The sequence below is a fragment of the Cibotium barometz genome, chromosome 61 (genome assembly GCF_041138505.1).
Source record: "Cibotium barometz isolate CiBa-2024 chromosome 61, ASM4113850v1, whole genome shotgun sequence".
NCBI classification, from domain to species: Eukaryota; Viridiplantae; Streptophyta; class Polypodiopsida; order Cyatheales; family Cibotiaceae; genus Cibotium; species Cibotium barometz.
The window spans coordinates 7,501,961-7,514,636 of record NC_141106.1 but is presented as its reverse complement, the minus strand read 5'-3'; the positions used below and the strand labels follow the sequence as shown (position 1 = coordinate 7,514,636).

At 40.6% G+C, this 12,676-nt stretch overlaps 2 protein-coding genes across 2 annotated transcripts in view; both read right to left on the bottom strand.

The window, feature by feature from the left end:
* Positions 1-12,676, bottom strand: part of LOC147604512 (putative phospholipid-transporting ATPase 8) — a 176,017-nt gene that overhangs the window by 133,351 nt on the left and 29,990 nt on the right. The gene's annotated exons all lie outside the window — the stretch shown is intronic.
* Positions 5,281-6,109, bottom strand: LOC147604514 (uncharacterized). Its single transcript, XM_086794879.1, has one exon. It carries the CDS (start codon positions 5,996-5,998, stop codon positions 5,693-5,695), a length of 306 nt encoding a protein of 101 aa, XP_086651005.1. The 5' UTR covers positions 5,999-6,109; the 3' UTR covers positions 5,281-5,692.

The window sequence follows — 12,676 nt, the reverse complement described above, 5'->3', positions numbered from 1 at the left end:
ACCATCCCCAAGATTGCGGAGACTGTAACCCTTGTACACAACAGGTAATATTGTCTACACATACCTCATGGTAAAGGGTTTTGTTTGATATGTAGGTACTGTAGCTTGTGTTTGCTAAGGAGTGGCTGATGGGGTTGATGGTTTCCTTGGCACAAGAAGCATCTATTGTGGTACTGGAGTTCACCCTATTGGGTTTCCTTGCTACCAACAATAAAATGTGTCATGGTTCCCATGGCACTGGCAATACGCCCAAAATTGTTGCTGTCTAGGCCTGAACAAATGGACACTCTGTACTTGTACGAATCTTGAAATAAATTATGTACTAAACCATATATTCAGGGGAACAGATGTGGGTGTCCTGCTTGAGGTGCTGGGCTAGGGATGGCCTTAAGATTGCCCTTGGGGCTGGCCCTGACCACTATTGGCCTAAATAGTTGAGCAAATTATCTACCAACTTGTCCATGATCATGTCCTTAACTAGGAATCTAGTTGGTGCTGGTTGGGCACCAATAAGGCTTTAGATGATGTGTCCCCTATGTCTTGATTCGGGTGGACGACTTCTACATCCTTGTCTTATAGGTTATCTACAATGTCTATTGCCTTGTGAGCAGCACTCATAAAAATTTGTAGTGCCTATATCTATAGATATGGTTGTGAAGCCTCTTGCTCTTAAGACCGATCATAAATCGATCAATGAACTATAGGTCATTCAATCTTTTGCTGGTGTTACATCTCATGTGGAGATATTGGTTCTAGAAATGTATCACATGGTTTCTCCCTCCTCTTGCTTGAGGATTCTAAGACTTTTTGGGATACTAAGGTATATAACTTTAAAGAATTGCGACCATAGTATTTTTTTTTAACACGGTTGAGAATTGGGATAATTGGGCTCCATCTGGCACCACTTGTAGAGAATCCCACTATGAATGTGTGTCTTAAGATCTTGTAGCTAGCCTTTTCAAGTGGGTTTAGTGTCCTGAACCACTAGCCTACTTTGCCTTCAAGGTATAGCCTAAATGAGCAAATGTTGGTGGGATTATGAATCCGTCCCATGACCTCACAAATTTGATCGAACTTTTCTAGGTACTAAATGGGAGCTCCAGTTCTCCATCAAATTTGGTCTCGTCATCCTTGAGATATGGATTGGCTTAGTTTTGCCCCTCTTGCAGCTTCCAGGTGCTATGTGGTCGCAACCCTCCTTCCCACTTCAAATGGCGATGGAAAATGTAAGAAGGTGATCATGTAAGACCCTTTGTTTCATCAGGGTATGGGATCTCTTGCCCTAAAGGGTTGGGTTGCACGGTTTCCAATGGCCCTTGTCCTCCAACAGCCTGGCCTTGAGGTTGTAGGCTCATAGCGACGCAACAAGACACGTTACGAGATTGCTCTCATGGATCTCGTGGATCCCTTTAGTTTAAGGTAGTTCCAAACATTGGCTTTTTACCCTTCCCTGTGTTCCTTGTCCAAACAAAGAGAAGAAATGGATCTCGGTTCTATGATAAAGGCACTTCTATAGTGGGATCCTGCGGAGAGTGAGACTCCTGCTTGCACTACTACTGTGTGTACTTGTTGCTGGGTATATTGTAGAACACGTGTTCCTGGTGGCACGACAAAAGAGATATGTCTCGTTTGCCATAACTACAATTATTGGGCTATTTACTGGTCATAGTCGACTTGGGATAAACCTAGCTCAAGATCGATACCAAATGCTTAAAATATTACGACATCAAACATGGTTTGACTGCTTCCTGTGGGAGCAAACCTTGAGGTTCTTGATCCTCTTCCTACTCCTTCACTAGAGTTGTTGCGCCCAAAAATAGGACGGTTGAATGCCTTTTTTCATAAAATTTAAGGTGCTATTTATAAAGCCAATTGGTGAATCAAGAGTTCGAAGGACCGCGATGGCTCCTATTTTTAGGTGTTCCATTGTTCCTCGACTAACGTCTGTGTTTCACTAGCTTTTGGGATTAAAAGCTTAGTGGATTTGAGGAGGCGTGCTTTGATACACTGTAATTCACTATATTATCATTTCCAACAATTAGTCTAGATCATGTTCACATCAAAGACCCCTAATGTTTTTGGATTAAGTCTGAGAACAGTTTGCTAGGCTCACGTGTCCAGGTTCACACCTGTAGACTCATGCTTGTAGGTTCACGTATACAAAACCTTCATGTGTCCAGATTTACGTCCCTAAACTCACGTCTCTAGGCTCATATATGGAAGTTCACATGTCTAGCTTCACATCTTTAGACTCATGTCTCCTAAGCTCATGAATGCATGTACAGATTCATGTATGTATGCTTACGCCTTTTTTGTATGAATGCGACTCACGTACTTGCTTGGTATGAAATAGGCTTACTTGGGACACATACTTCTAGGATCTAGGCCTATGTGACATGATTTCTATGTTTACATATTGAACAATAAGTGCACTTAATTCCACAATAATTATATAAATTACAAAGGACAAGATTTTTTTAAGAGGATAAATGGTACACATTGTATGACAAGAAAATCTTCAAAGGACATGGGTAGGTGTGTCCGTATGGGTCATATCTACCTTCATTTGGATGTTTGTAGAACAGTAGCATCTTTTATGCTATTAAGGAATAAATTATTCAAATAGGTTCCATACAAATACATGGTGTATGTTCAAAAAGAGTCGACATATATGCTCACAAGTCACCACTCAAAAAGAACTAGGTGTTGACAATTTATGTAGTCCATGTTTAAAAAGCACCACTCAAAAGGCATCGCATGTTTAAAAAGTATTGGCAAAGATATCACTCCTTGGGGGCATCATATGCAAAAAAACCCACTTAGCAATGGTAATTAAATAAAGTTATCTTTTTACGAAATGTGTAATTTGCTTATACCCCTCGTGTGAAATTTAAGATGATAAAAATACACCCTCTATGGATTTCCTTCCTCCTAAAAATATGTATGTATTCATTTTATAACTCCACAAGGAAATAAATCCCATCCTATTGAACACGTATGCTATCTTTCATGTTTTTTTACAAGTCTCTCCTCCCAAGTATCACTTAACTTCAATTAGACAACGGTTGAATTTACCATCTTTTACAAATAATAAGGTTTTCAAACTTACCAAAACATTATAAAGACAATCACAGAACCGAAACAGTCTGAGTGATCATCAAATACTCCTAAGAGTCGAGATTAAAATTTTATAAGGTCTCACTTTCATGATTCTATTGTGATATAAAAATTATTTTATAAAATACAAAAGAAGGACCAATTGCATGCAAACATGGGTGCAATTCGACATGTTTCTTCTAAATAAAAATCATAACAAAAAACGAGCTTGCACACATTGTGTGCCTTGTGAGAAGAGCTTCAAAATTGGACTGAGCAAGGATCTAGAAAATTTATCTTTTAGTGGCATGTGACAAATACCATATGTTTGTGTTATATGCCATATGTTAGAAGTACATGTCTTATGTAAAATATCAAGTCTCATGCGTTACGTCTGTGCATTATATACTTTTTACCTAATGAGAAGTGAGGTATTGATCTTATGATTGACAAAAGAGAAATAATAACACAACTTGTAATAGTAAATTAGGCTAGAAATAATTGAATACAAGTTCCAAATGGTAAATTGAAAAGGGAGTAATTCAAGGAGGCCCATATACAATTGCAATCAACAATCAAAGAAGACGAGAACTGAATGCTAGGTCTTGGCAAAACGGACACACCAGGAAAGAATGCCAACCCTAGAGCCACACACACAAGAAAGGGATAGATTGGAGGTTGTGGCACAAGCAAGTCCTAGCACAAACCTTGGTAGAGGGGACCCCTAGAGCCAATCTGGGAGGATCGAAAAGGAGAGTGGGAAATTGCTAGCCATCACGAGCTAGTACAACCCAACTCACTCGAAGTCTTTAAGATAGCAAGACGTGTACTCTTAAAAACCTTAATAAAGAAAATTGCAAGATGTGTACTCTTAAATGCAAGATGTGTACTCTTTAAGATAGCAAGATGTGTACTCTTAAATGCACTATGAGAAAGAAAATTGTAATTGTGGAGGCAGATTATTCTTAACTTTTAATTATGGTACAACAAAATAATTATTCAAGTACTCAATAAGAAACTTAGAAAAATCACTTATCTAAAACACACACTAGAAAAGACAACCCCAAAGGAGTAGATGCTAAAATTGATAAAGGAAAAGCATGAGTCCATGGTTTTCACATGGAATGCACAAAAGCAGGGGAACCACGAAGACTAATCTACAAATACATACTCTACAAGTGGTAATCAGCATATATATTTTCTTGTCATCCTACATATTTCTGGTCCCTTGAGCATAGCTGGTTTGAAACGCGTTTTAGACTCTCTCTCTCTCTCTCTCTCTCTCTCTCTCACACACACACACACACACACACACACACACACACATACAGTACATATTGTGTGTATGTTTGTATGTATGTGTGCATGTACATTTGTACATGCGTACGTACAGTATCTCCCCTTCGGGATTTGAAACTTTCGAAACTCCTTAGAAACCCATACAGTTCACACACTTCTAAAGGTTATGACAACCCTGAGATGGTAATCAATTGGGAAGAATAGGATCATGGGGCAACGGCACATCCTCTTTAATGTGGGCAAAATGGTTCCTTCTTACCTTCCTCCTTCAACCATGCCATTGCAAGACCCACAGTGAAGGTGCACTTACATGTAAATCAAAAAGCGGGTGCAACCCACTCTTAAACCTTATGGGATTTTAAAAGCCAAGAAGTGTTCCAACCTAAACTTCAGGGGAGTTAAATTCATTTTTGGCATCTTCCATGTGATAGTCAATATCCTTGTACCACTAAGTCTCACATGACCTGGTGATGCAATAGCTTGTCACACAATTAGGTCCAAAGAAGCAGCACCTGTGCTTTCTGACTTTTTTCGCCAGTATCCCTTATCCACTTGAGAAAAGAGATGATCAAGAATGCAACTTGCAAGTTGAGTAGCTAATGTATCTACATGCACACATGTAATCCACTCCACAGTCTGAAAGCACTAAAGCAAGAAAAGATGGACTGCATAATGGGTGTAAATCTGGAGACGGACAGCTCGAAGTGAGAGCCAATCCCCTACCATGAACCACAAAGCGCTTATTAGAGCAGTTATCCATACACATGGTATTTGATCTACAAAGATACACTCTCTCATACATGACTCAGGAGTCAGAATACAGAATGGCAGGAAGTACTCCCCTTAGCCCATATAATCCATATGTATTACACATCACTCCACCTACTCTAATTAGCCATGAATACATTAATCCAAATAGACAACACAGGACCTTTGGTTACAAAATATTGGGCGAACCCTAAAAAATCAGAGGTCTTCTCTTCATCTCGGATCAAATATGCAGCATGCTGTATAGCGTTCAAAACCATGGACCTGAGACTGGGTCACCTATTGACATCGAAGTTACAGATAATGCACATGTGATTTGTGCAAATGTAGGCAATAGTGCTATGGCCATTTGATGCTCTGATGAGCTTGGGGTCGGCTAGCCACATCAGAACTACATAGGATACACATGACTCTGATTTAAAGAAATGTTCAGTCTTCTAGATACATACATCCGAAGAAAGTGCAGGAGGACTCTGATCAAGGAGGGTAGGAGACACTGCCTTAGCTGTGAAGCAGATGTTGAGGCAGCCTAGTCTTCCGTGGACGGAACCTTCGCCGGACGGAGAGAAACAGGGATGGGCCTTCCGGTGCCGGATCCGCCGCAGCTGTTGCAAACCGCCATGCCAGAACCGCCACAGGATCGGCAGCCCACATCCCCGTCGGACCAGCGCGAGCAGAGGCAGGGGACGCGTCGAGTGCCATTGCAGGTCGGGCAGCGCGGAAAAGCGGAGGAGATCGAGTTGCTCTGCTGGTCCAGAAGCGATTTGAAGACGAAGGCCCCCGCCAGGATCCCGATGCCGGACGCAAGCTGCGTCAAGACGATGGAAGGACCCATCCGGACCAGGGTTTGGATTGCAGCGGGAAACCTTAGGTTAGGGTTTCCTCTGTGGCGGAGAGACCAGGCGATTGGGTATGGCAGGATCCTGAATCTTTTTCATGGTCGTCAATAAATTGTAGATTTTGTTTTTTTATGCATCATAAATTTCTTGCAACTCTCGAGTGTGTCTTGTGTCTGGAAAAAAATTTAGTGTAATATATATTAGCAACTCAAATTGAGAATTAGAATGCTTGGGTACCTTTATCCTCCTCTGCATTGTCAACGTACTTTGAAAGAACGTGCGTCCTTCTGTTCACGTATAAATATCTTGAAGCGCTTGAATGAAGATAGACATTGCAACCCATACCATTTTTGCAGCACGTCTTCTTCGTATGCGTGTCTTTCTCAAGTTTATATGAACAGCTTATAGAGCTCAAACGAGTGTGATCATCAAGCCTATGATTATCTTTGACGTGAGGAATCGATGGACATCGACAGAGATCTCAGAGTATAACGCAAGGTAGATAATTCTAAATTCATTTTTTACCACATTTGAATCTAAGCTACACGTCATTCATCAAGTTATAGGATTTTCGTGCTCGTTTCTGTGAGTGAAGTTTTTTAAAAAAACTATACATAAAGTATGGCGGGGAGTTGGCACAGTCCTCCCCGAAATTTAATAAACATAGGAGAACGTGCCCTTCCTCCATTTCTCAAGTAGCACTTTCGATATCGAAAGTGGACCAAAACACCTTCAGTGTTGAAGGTGGCCATTAGTCCTATGTATTGATTCATGATACAAAACTCATTTTCAAATGTGGTAATGAATTTGTAATTTTCTAATTTTGGAGGTACTTTTAAATCCCCATCGAACATAAGAACATGCTTCAAGCTCATTGAATGCGAATGTCAGTCTAGCATTGCTTGCAAATGCTTTCAAATTCATGTCCATTCAAGAACTTCAAATATGCTCTACACTACCAAAGTATGCTACCCAAGCGAAATACCCAAGCGAAAATACCCAAGCAAAATACCCAAGAGAAAATGGCAAAGGCTCTCTTTTTATAGGGGAGGCATGGCTCACAAGCAAAAACGAGAAGTCAACACCTAGAAAGTATCCATTTGTGACATGAAAACCGAGGGGATCTATAGAAGGCATGGGTATGTTATCTGCCATTGTGAAAACAACCTCTAGATCCATGCTGTCATTCACATTTGGCAGTCTTTGAGAGCAATCTAGTATTGTTTCATTGCTGCCATTGAAAGTGGCCTAGCCAGAAGGAAAGCGAGATCTGTGATTAAACTCTCCCCCCCCCCCCCCCCCTCTCTCTCTCTCTCTCTAATGAAATGCATCAGTAGAAGCTCTCTTACCTTGTTCTTCTTTTGATTTGTTTAAACTGTTATTCCTTAGTACTACTTAATTCTGTTAGTATTGCCGAGTTTGAGAAAAATAGGAGTAAGATTGAGCATAGAGAGAAGGGTTACCTGGAGAAGTGAGAGAGTAGGTATTCCCCCACCGAGCTGCACTCTCCAGAGAAAGCAAGCACGCGATCTTTCTCCCCTTCATGCTCGTGTTCTTGTGATTGTCCATGTAGTTTGTCGCCGGCGGACTCGACTTCTGTAGGGTTTTGCAATTCTAGCGCAGGCATCCATGTCTACAAGTAGCAATTTTCCCACCTCTCACTGGTGCCTAGACTGGATACTTACGGTCGAAGAAAGACTTGATGCAAGAAAAATGGCACCGGAGAACACTCCCGCGAATGAACCTAAGGAGCAGGAGTCCCCTTTTAATGAAGAGCATGCGTAGTAGTGTTGTACAACCACACTAGAAAGGTCTTCCCCAGGCATAAATGATGTTTTGGCCTCTCGAACACCAGCCCACAATAGGTCGACCGGCATCATAGCCAGGAAAATGCCCTCATGTGTGATATGAGAACTAAACCGTCGGTAGAGAAGGTGCCTTAACTGCTATACACGACCAGTTGTTGCAAGCCGCTTTGACTACTACGACTCTACGAACAGCTCTCAAACTGCCGATCAGCAACAACTAGTGGAGAACATTCGACAGAGAATATCCGACAGAAGGTGATGCATGTGGTGATCTCTGTGCAATTTGTCGCCAGCAACAACGGACTCGACTTCTGTGGAATCGGTGCTTACGTGCGCATGCTGCTGGGCTCGGTGGCGCGAGGCTTTCTTCTCATACAAAGCTGCTGCGTTCTCCTCATACAACGCCCTCATGGATTGAGATTTCCCCACAAGCCGCACCTGATCCCCCAGGCGCAGCGCTAGCTTGAATCCGTCATCGCCGTCCATGGAGAAGTTCTGAAGTACACCACTCGCATTGGGTGGATTTGCCGTATACTGTAGATTCTAGGTGGCCCTCGGTGTATCATCTACTGCAATGCCGGGAGGAGGAGGAGGCGGCGGCGGCGGCGGCTGCAGAACGTGATGAAATGCCGGGAGGAGGAGGAGGCGGAGGCGGCGGCGTGTTGCAGAAAACAGGACGATACGCGGGCATGGTAGTAGCGGAGTTGATTAATGACGACTATTTTGAGCATTTAAGCGTATTTTTAGCGTGCGCCTGGCTTTTTTTTAATTGAGTGTTTTATTTTTTATTAGTGCCACATGGCCAACCTTGGATCCTTGCTTTTCTACAAGCATCCTAGGCTACAATGTAAAAATTTGGCATTTTTGAAATTTTAGTATATATGTAAAAATCGGGCATTTTTGAAATTTTAGTTATACTAGCCCTCAACCCGTCCTCCATACAGGAGAGGTTTGGATACCATAGAGTAAGCCTTAAATTTGAAGACAATTTTGGCAGTCATATGTGTGTACATACACACACATAACAATAGACCGATACATCCATATGTACCCATGCATAGAAGCAATCAAGCATACATACATGTATATGCATATTTAACTTATCCTTATGTAAATGTGGTAAAGAGTCTATATCTGCAAATCCATGTGTACATGGTACTCACATAGACTACCTATACATTTTTTACCAATATCTGTCTATCTCTAGACATACAAAAGTACAAACATAGCATATCTATACCTATACACACACTTACTTATTTACACACACACACACACACACAAAGCTTTATACACACATTGGCACGCCGCATGGATATAGGTGTGTGAATGGGTGTTGTAACCCCATTTTATCTCTCTCTTTCTCTCTCTCACCCTCTCTTTGTCACACACACACACACACACACACACACTCACAAATACATCCAAGTATTCTCTCTCTCTCTCTTCTCTCTCTCTCTCTCTCTCTCTCTCTCTCTCTCTCTATATATATATATATATATATACATACATACATACATACACATATATATATATATATATACATATACATATACATATATACGGGTAGGGTTTAAATAGATGTGTAAGAGGAGAATTTGTGGATTTATTAAATAAAGAAGGGGCTACCATTTGGGGGAATTTCAACTTTGGGGAGGGCATTTTTAAATAACAAATTGAAGGTTCCTTGTGATTATCGGCTCCATCATGCTTCAGCCGTGCCTTGCGATAGTGGATCCTCAGTGGATCTAGACAATATGTTTGGAGGTTAGAGCATTTCTCTAGGGGGGTGATGATGGTTGTCATTGCCTTGGCGTGTCCACCTTCTTGTAGAATCCCTTGAATTGCTCCGCCATGATGGCCAACGCCATTACTATGAACACCTTTCTCTTCTTATGCTAGTTTCCGAGCTCACCACCATGACCTCCCCTTTTTTGTTACTGCAATGCCCCCCCTCCACCACAATGGATAACCCCTTTGCTATAGAGCTTCCTGTCCTAGTTGCATAGCCTATTTCTACATGGCCTACGCCTTATTGCTGCTGCCTCTCAATAGCCACCCACTTCAGGGCCTCCTCGTTGTTCACATCGGCTTCTAAGCCTGAATCCATACTTGCACGTGACGGGCTCTCTGAAAACCACCCATGTGCGAAGCTCTTGGTCGTCTGTGACCGTTGGAATCCTTCAACACGTTGTGATGAGATTAACTCAAGGGCCATTACTAATCATGCTTAATTAAGCCACGTTAATTGTCCACCTCTTAATGGTGGGTATTAGTTCTCTAGCTCAGTTGCACAATGAGCAAATCAAGTGACGGTGTGCAGACGGCTTAAAAGAAACAAACAAAAGACGCTGTACAGACGGCTTTCACTCATAAATCAGCTCAACTGACCAACATTAAAGAGGTTGGCAATAGAAACGTCTATTTGTCTTCTTGAATTTGAAAAGAGAGAAACCTTATTTAAATTTGACAGAGGCTCCTAGTGAATTTAAAAAGAGAGAGGACGCGCAAAGGTTAGCTTGTGGAAGATTCCTAAAAAAATCCGCCACGTGGAGGGAGGGTCAACGCTGGGCTAGATATATATAGATATAGAAAACTAGTTAACCTATGCATTTTTTCAATAAAACTGATTGAGCTTGAAGGTCATCCTTTTCTTTATTGGCTAGAAAAAAAAGTTTATTTTTGACACTGAAGTCTTCGACTTAGACTTGTGAGTCTTCATACATTTTAATTATAAAAACCTGCATTTAGTATACATTGACATGGGAGAATTTAATGAGTTTTATTCCTTAGATATCATCAAGTAGCAATACCTTTCATATGTAAAAGAGTAAGAGACTAGTTTGTGTGGAACACATTTAGGATATGCTAAATCCATTTGAAGGTTGGCCAAATCTCTACATTTTCGAGATTTGATGGGCCCTTCTGATTATATCATAGCACAAGTTCTTGATTGCTTGATCACAGAGAGGGGTGTTGGAAAAGGTGAAAAACTTGCATGGATGAGAGAAAGGGGGGATGGGTAATTATCCCACATGTGAAAAGTGAAAGAACATAAATATGCTAGTGGTACTCTCACATCTTCACTCCTTTACCACTTGAGTGATTGCGAGCCCTCATAGACGGCAGTGCACATGGCACATTTTTGGTGCAAATTGTTGGTCCCAAAATTTAAGACTCTTGAGGAAAAGCTTACCACCTTGATATGCATGTCTTTTGAAGACTCTCAACTTGGACTTCTCATTTACCTTAATATGGGATTGCTTCATCTAGTTTCCTGCCTTGTGCTTCATCTAGTCCTTCCTTCTGCTTCCTTCCTTTTGTGAATGCTTTATACGATTCCTTCTTATTTTGCAACCTTGTCTCTAGTTTCATTGCATCTAATCTACCATCGTCTTTGATTCTGAGTCTGGTGGATTTGGTATTTTTATCTTTTTCTAGTTTTTTCTCACTCATTTGAGTTTTGAGGTGACACCATCTAAGTCGGTTTCACATTGTAGATTGCTTGATCTAACATGTCCTCCTCCACTTTAACTAGCAATCCATTATAAGACCTATCAATAAACTTGGACATTGTTATGGAATTGTCAGCCTGTCCTTCTGTGGTTAATTGGGGATGCCTAATTACAACTATGTTCGTAGCATGGCACTCGGGTGATTCTAAATATTCCATGTATAGGACATAGAAAATTAGGGATGGCTAGAACAAAGTGTTGGACTTAATGCTTATGTGCTGTTGTGTACTTTTAGCATGTGTTGCTAATTTGTAATATGTTTGAATGGACAACCTATGTAGGTTGGTGAGATTGACAAGCTTTGTACTCGTAAGTCGGAATTGTTGAGACGTGATACGGTTGTATGGCGTGAGTAATTACTGGGAAAGTTTTTCTCATTTTTGGTATTTTGGCCATAGTATTTACTACGTGATATTTTGTATTATTGTTGGCCGCCTACTTTTATTATACTTGCGTATGGACTTATTGATTTTGTTGCACATGAATTAGCCCTAGGGGTTCTTTATGTATTTTTCCTTTAGTGGTTTAGATAGGAAGAATTTATCTTAGCTTTAGGTTAATTTTATAAAGGATAAGCCCATGCATAAGCGTGTAACTATTTTTGACATGTGGGCTATTTTTATGAATAAAAGTCATAAATACCCTAGAAGTGGGAGGATGCCGACACTTCTTGGGAAGGGGGCGGGAGATTGCACCCAATACTGTTTTCAAGGTGATGTCTACTCTATTTCTTGTTTTTATTTCAATTTATGCTCATCTTGTCAAATTCAATTGAATTCTATGATTTAGTCTGTTGTATTTGTGAGTTTTGTATGATTCTTCAAAAATTATTTTAAGATCCCATGTCAATGGTATGACAGCTTAGGGGTACTTGGACTTGAAGAACTCAGGGGGGGTATTAAAGAAGAATAAAATCTATAATTTAGATAAAGCATTTGGGTAAGCATTATGGGTCAAGGATGTGATGTCAAAATCCACCAGTTTTATTGTTGGATCCCAAACAATTCCATGTGTCCATAAAATGAGAGGTCCCCATTCATCAAGGTAAGACCAAGGAGGATAAATGTGTGGTCCTGAAGTGTTTCTAAGAGCCAAAAGGAGTGGCAGGATATCGAAGATTGATTGGCCATTGTTGATATAGAATCCAAGCGAAACTATATGAAATAGAAGCTTCATCTCAAAGTCCTGTAAAATTGGCTTGTAAAACAAAAGTGTTTTTGTCAAAAATCGAGGTACTATTCTCATAAAAGTTTTAATCACATAAACTAGGAACCTTTAAAAAGATTGAATATGAAACTTTAACTAAATAAGAAACATAATTTTAATTTAAACTCTTTCTTGTACTGCTTAA

Bases quoted from the DNA above. Each gene is read 5' to 3' on its own strand.
- LOC147604514 (XM_086794879.1), bottom strand. From the start codon at position 5,998: ATGGGTCCTTCCATCGTCTTGACGCAGCTTGCGTCCGGCATCGGGATC.